At 41.1% G+C, this 6523-nt stretch overlaps 1 protein-coding gene across 1 annotated transcript in view; it reads left to right on the top strand.

Moving 5' to 3' along the window:
• The window catches only part of IL1RL2 (interleukin 1 receptor like 2), a 58208-nt gene that overhangs the window by 12477 nt on the left and 39208 nt on the right, over window positions 1-6523 (top strand). Inside the window, exons 4-5 of the mRNA XM_045283948.1 lie at window positions 540-699; window positions 5364-5429. Coding sequence (XP_045139883.1) covers window positions 540-699; window positions 5364-5429 — 226 coding nt within the window. The remainder of the gene's footprint in view (window positions 1-539; window positions 700-5363; window positions 5430-6523) is intronic.

The following is a 6523-nucleotide window of genomic DNA, read 5'->3' as shown; positions in this document are numbered from 1 at the left end:
ACCTTCAAGCTTTTAAGACCCCAGCTATATCTTTTGATAGCTGGGCACCATCAGCTTTGGTGAAGGACATTCTTGCCTGTTTACCTGCTCCTACCAAAATTATTCATGGCCAGTCTAATTCTTCCTCCTCTGTGAAGTTTTCCTTCATAAGCCTAGCCTGCAGAAGCTGTTTTCCTCTCAACTACTACTAGAGTTAATATTTATATTACTCATTTTAGCAATTCTTTGTCAAATACTCTGGATACACATGTATACTGCCTAACAAGTAGAGCGAGTTTTCGGATTTCCAAGTACTAGGGAGCACATAGCTTTCTTTTCTCTCATCACAGTCCTTATTAAGGTGCTAAATAAGAATGTAATATTTGTGTCACTCATTCTTTGTCAAATCTTTTGGTAAGATTGTCTTCTAGGCACATTGGAAGATCAAGGGACCCTATTGTTTTCTTGCATGTTCTCTCGTTTTATAGGCTGATGCTAACTAAGCGTGTTACTGGTATTCCAAAATACTCACCAGTTTATTTACTTCCTTTTGTGTTTAGGAATGTAAAGAGATTAAAGAAGAGCGGTTTAATTCTGTGGGAATGAAGCTGTTTGTAAAAAATGTCTCAGCAGAAGACAGAGGGATGTATGCATGCCTAGCAAGACTGACACACGAGGGGAAGAACTACACAGTTTTAAACGACATTAGTGTAGACGTCAGTAAGTATGCTCATATCTGTACCCGGGACTCCTCTCTTGGCTTTATGTGCGCTTCCAGGTTTGCACGGACATGGTTCTCCATCTTGACTCTGCTGAGAGGGAGTAGGCATTCAAAACTGTCCTTGTTAAAGTCTGAGAACAGAAAGCGTGCAGCAGAACGATGTGAGCAGTTAGGTTTTCTCATCTGAAAAACCAGAATAGTCAAAACTCCTGGCTTATTTGTGAAAATTAAGTGAGGTCGTGTATGTAGTATGCTTCTAAGGTGCCTGACCAAACATAGGCATTCGGAGAATGGGACAGACACTGATATTCTTATTATGCTGAAAGTTTTCTATGATGAAAATTCCACTGAGTCTCAGCAGAGTTCCACATGAGTGGGCATGGCTCATCATTTGGTTGAATGCTCCTGGGGTTTCAGTGATTAACACAAGAGTGGCCAATTTTCTTGAGCATGAGACTTGGAAACAAAGTCTTACAAACACAAAGAAACCTTAGAAGTAATTTCAGGCCCAAACTCTAATTCCTTAGAGGACCAGGAGGGGAGTAATTTACTTAAGTTGAAAAAGCTGCTTAATGACAAAAGCAAGACTAGAATTTAGGTATTTTGATAATCATGCAAGCAGTTTTTCCCTCGACATATTGACAAAGGAATTCCTGCTAGGCTGCCTTTTGTGACTTCTTCAGTAGAGGCTATTTGGTTAAGTAGTTGGCTTCTAACTGAGAGATTAGATGTTAAAGCCCACTAGGATTTCCTAGAGAGAGCTATACGGTACCTGGTAATCTGCCCCTGTAAGGATCTTGCTCTGCCCTTTATAAAGGGTTGTTATGGGTTGGAATCCACATGACAGCACACAACCATCTAAATGGAGGGAACTAGATATTTGATAGTTCTTTGACTTGGAGCCTCATATTTTAAATTCATTTATGTAGCGCATCAAAGTCCTGAAGACAATTCAGTTATCTCTTAATGGTGAGGTTCCCTTGGGTGATATGTTCAGTATGGGTGGCTCCCTATTCCCTGCTAGGAGAGACTCCCTGGCACTTAGTCTGCAGAGGTTCAGTGGCTCCCTACGTCCAGGCATATTGTTCCTCATGATATTCCTTCCTCCCCAGCCTTTCCCTGGTGATTTTTTCCTGAAATTATCTATTTGACTTTAGATGCTGTTGGAGAGTCTCTGATTTTAATTTTCTTTGATAAGAGCCCCTTAAGTAAGAAAATTGTACTGGATTTTATGGTTTTTCTCTTCTTTATTTTATAACTATTATATCTTTGAAAGTAGGCATCTACTTTGTATTATTCGCCATTAAGTCCCTAGCACCACATCCAGTGTCCAAACTAGATGAGACACAGACAATTTATGAGCAGATTATGGTTGACTACTACACTGTTTTAGCGTGCATTGTTTCTGTGGGAGCTCCTCGATACCCCTGCCCCAAAGACTGAAGGTTCAGAAAACGACTTCCAGAGCCCATTGGGTTGAACAGTCTATTTCATTTCAGCGCAATAAGCATTTATTTTTAAAATCGGTTACATAAGGGCTTCAAAAACTTTTTTGGAAACTTCTGTGATCTTTTATGTCCATGCCAAAATTTACGTTAGACCTGAGAATTTTGAAATGACAAAAATTGGTTCATCTGTTGAGATACTCCCAGCCTGCTGGTAGTGGAGCTGGAGATATTATGGAAGTCATTTCAACATTGTATGTAACTACAGAGTTATAGACAGAATGTCTTGGGATGGGGAAAGAATCATCACACTCGAATGTGGTGGTACAACAGTGGTGGCAAACGAGCGCTATGATGAAGTAGCCAAGGAGAAGTCATGTCTCAGCTGGATTTGGAAGGATGAATACAATTTATATAAGTGAAAAAGGGTCAGCAGGGGTCACTAGGCATAAGAACAGTATAAGGCCAAATGTGGAAATAACAAACATCATGGTTCACATTAGATCTAAAACTAATTTCTTGAGTCTAAGTGTGAGCTGATGGGTGGTGGAAGCCGAGGCCACAGAGTGAAAACGGGCAAGATCAGAGACTGCTTGTATGCATAGACTTCATCATGCAGCTACTGAGGGAGCGACCCTTGAACGGCTGAAAGGGCAGAGCAGCAAGGTTGTCTTTGTGACAACTGAGATCAAGTCAGAGATGGCACGAAGAAGAGTTGAGCGGAGGCTTGAGCTCCACGAGTTTTCAGCTAGTCTGAACTTGAGTGGAGGGGGTAGAGGAACCCTTCCTTCAGTTAGTCATTTCGTGGTTCTTTACCAAGGGCCTGATCAGGCCAGCTTGCGTGCCTGGCCACAAACTAAAAAGTGAGAGTGATACGAGATACCTGATCACGGCTTATGTGGAGCATGACGTGTGAGCTGGGAGGAGATAGAGAGAGTGATAGAAGAGTCCACTAATGAAACATGTAATTACCAAGGAGATTAATGCAATTAGGGAAAGGAAAAAGATAAGCTCAAACAGACATGGACTTGTTGTGAAGGCAGTGAGTCAGAAACGACTTACTGCTAATGCTAATGCTCAGGAGTCGGGGAGCATTAACTACAGGAGGAATGGATGAGACCTTTTCAGACTAAAGGAGCAAGTTTTTCCTCTAACAAGAGCAGCTTGGTGTCTGAAGAACAGAGAAGCAGACAGGTTGTGTTGGAGTGATGTGGGCGAGGTAGAACATGGCACGTGAAGAGTTCAGCAATGTTCAGGGTTCAAGATCAAGTTGAAACAGAACCACTGATGTCAAATAGATTCTGACTCACGGTGACTCCACGTGTGTCAGAGTAGAAGTGTGCTCCATAGGGTTTTCGATGGCCAGTTGCTCGGAAATAGATCGCCAAGTCTTTCTTCTGCTGTGGTTCTTTGTGGCCTGGAGCCTCCAGATTTTCAGGCAGCAGCCAAGCATGTTCAATGTTCGTATCACCCAGGGACTAAAAGGCAAAGTGGGAAGTTTGGATTGCACGAGGGCACTACAAAAAGCTTGCCGAATGCAAAGATAATGGGGATTTTCTCCTGCACACTTTTTGAAGCCCCCTCTTATTTTAAGAATAAAGGTCAATGCCCAGCAGGGTCAAGAGCAGGAGAGACGCATAGGATGTTTCACATTTTAGTATGAGGGGTCAGGCAGTTGTGCACACCATGGTCCCTGCAGGGGCCAGAGTGTTGGTTAGGAGGCAGGTGTGCAAGGGCAGGGGAGGCAGCATGCTAGCACACGTAACATGGTGGCAGTGACGAGGGAGGTGGATTCAAGGCATTGGAGGAGGTAGAAGTGAGTGATCTTCATGTGCCGCTGATGATGGAGCGTGAGGGATGTGTACATGCCAGTGACACTGGGTCTCGGGGCTTATGTGACCCACTGGATCATGATTCTATTCAACAAAAAAAGATGAATCTGAAGGAGAACTAGCTTTAAAAGTGAGATCAGAATTTGGTGAAAGATAACTCGAGTATGATGTGCTTTGAGATGCCCCTGTCGAGATGCAGGTAGAGTAGCCAAGAGTCTATATGGGTCTAGCACAGTGGTTCTCAACCTGCCTCATGCTGCGGCCCTTTCATACAGTTCCGCATGTGGTGGTGCCCCACAACCATACAATTCTTTTCATTGGTACTTCATCACTGTCGTTTTGCTACTGTGATGAATTGGGCAACCCCTGTGAAGGGGTTGTCGGACCCTCAAAGGGCTTACGACCCACAGGTTGAGAACTGCTAGTCTATAGCTTAAAGGAAAAATCTGGAGACATAAAATTCAAAGGCATTGGACTTTAGATGGTAATTGAAGTGGTGGGTGGGAAGGAGATTGCTGAGGAAGAGTATAGAGTTGAAATCGAGGGTGAGAGAAAAGTGGTTGCCTAGAATGATTTTCAGATTTTAGGTGTATGTGATCTCCTGTATGGAGGTGAGCTTAATGAGGTGGTATAAGGAAATGAATAACACCAGCTAGTGTTATCATACTGAAATTGAATAGTTGGTAGAATGTCCAAATATTAATGCCATTATAAAGGGCATGCGATTTTCCATGTTTTTCCTAGCTTGCCCTCATGACTTTTGCATACATCCCCACAAATAGATAGGAGGATTCTGGGACTAAGTAGGTGACTGGTAAATTGTGGACAGTGGAATGGAGGAGAGAAGGAGAAAGACGAAGGGTCTTGCAGACATCGGTTCAAGAAAGACAGTCATAAAGTGTAAGTAGGATGGCACAGTCTAGTGAATCTTTGAAGAATAGCAAAAGAGGAAAGGATGCTGAAGGATATGGAAAAGCGGAGCTGGGGTGGAGGCTAAAACTGCAGATCATATGTTAGGATATGAATTTTTCCCACTTAACAGTACAGAACTTTGCTAATAGTCACTGTGGAAGAAGTGTATTTTGGGATATTAGATAATTAGATTTTCTTATAACATCTCATTAGTTTATATTTACACAAAATATGTCCTTTAGAGGCGAGCTATCTCGGTAGGTTGACTTCTAGCTTTGTTGGTGCTTTTTCTGGACAATTCCATGACTTGTGGAATGAGACCTTTGTTGCATCACGTGTCTTGTTTTCTTCTGAACCAACCTCTCCTGCAGACCTGCTCCGTGCTGTGCTTTCTCTGTATTATCATCCTGAGGAGCTGCGCATTTACCCTATGTGATTCTCATGCCACTTTATGTGGGGATGGTTTCTTAACAGGAAAACTTGAATATGGAGTCCCTAAAATTACTTATCCAAGAAACAACACAATTGAAGTAGAATTGGGTAAGTAAAACCATCGAAATCACAGAAAAGTGCCGTGAGTAGGACATGTACATATGTTGGGGCATTTTTTGAACTTCAAGGATGAAGACAAATCCCATACACATCTAGGTTCCAGCGTTGGCTATACCACGGTCATTAGGAGAGGCATCAAAATAAAAAATCAGCAGAGTTGGAGCCTGGGGAAGTTGTGGCCACAAAGGTCTGGCAGTGAGCATTCTAGGTCTGAATGAGTATTGTAAATTTGCTCATGTAAATGCTTTAAAAAAGGATTTGTGAAAGAAAAGCGGCATATTATAAAACTACAACTCACTAAGGTCGATCAAGAATACTGGATTAAAGAAAAAAAATTCTCGATGATACTATCTAACACTGGAAAGTATATATTAAAGGACTCAGGGTAGTTATGCTATAATCCTTATTTCATAGAGAAAGGGAACAGTAAATACTGCCTCAGTTTGTGGTCTAAGTAGAGAAAAATGAGCTCAACTTTTTTTTAAGGGTTTTTCTTTTTCTTTTCTTTTTTTTTTAAGTTAAAGGGACTAATTAGTAAAACAAAAATATATCTCGTACCTTCTGAAGAAAATCAAAACTAATTAAGCAAAAACCCCAATACCGTCAAGTTATAATGATCTGGAAGGACAGCATAGAGCTGCCCCATGGAGCTACGGCTTTTATGAAGCTTTTATTTGTCACATCGAGCCAAATCTTGAGATGGAGTCACATATTAAAACCAATCATATATTTTTCTCAAAATATATGTATCTCAAATGATCTGGGAGATCAAAGATATAACTGGAAAACAATAGCAGAAGTGAAATCAGGCCCCCAAAATTCATGTCTGATAATACATTGTTCAGGGAAATGATAAAATATGTCATAACATCGTAGTAGAAGTGACAGCACTTCCTCAAATAACACTTTTTATATTTCAAATAGCAATGCATTAATATAAGTTACAACTCTCAGAAGTACTATAAGGAGGTTTTAACTTTGCCTGACTCAGGCAGACTTGTTGAGAAAGTAAGGAGCAAAGAATTTGAATAATGTAATAGAAATTACACATTTCTTAGATCTTTTTATAAAAAAACTCTTAA

Source organism: Echinops telfairi, unplaced genomic scaffold (assembly GCF_000313985.2).
Source record: "Echinops telfairi isolate 266 unplaced genomic scaffold, ASM31398v2 ScPeMD7_7467;HRSCAF=8505_1, whole genome shotgun sequence".
Classification (NCBI taxonomy): Eukaryota; Metazoa; Chordata; class Mammalia; order Afrosoricida; family Tenrecidae; genus Echinops; species Echinops telfairi.
Note: the sequence above shows the minus strand (reverse complement) of the source record. Positions and strands in the feature narration are given on the sequence as shown.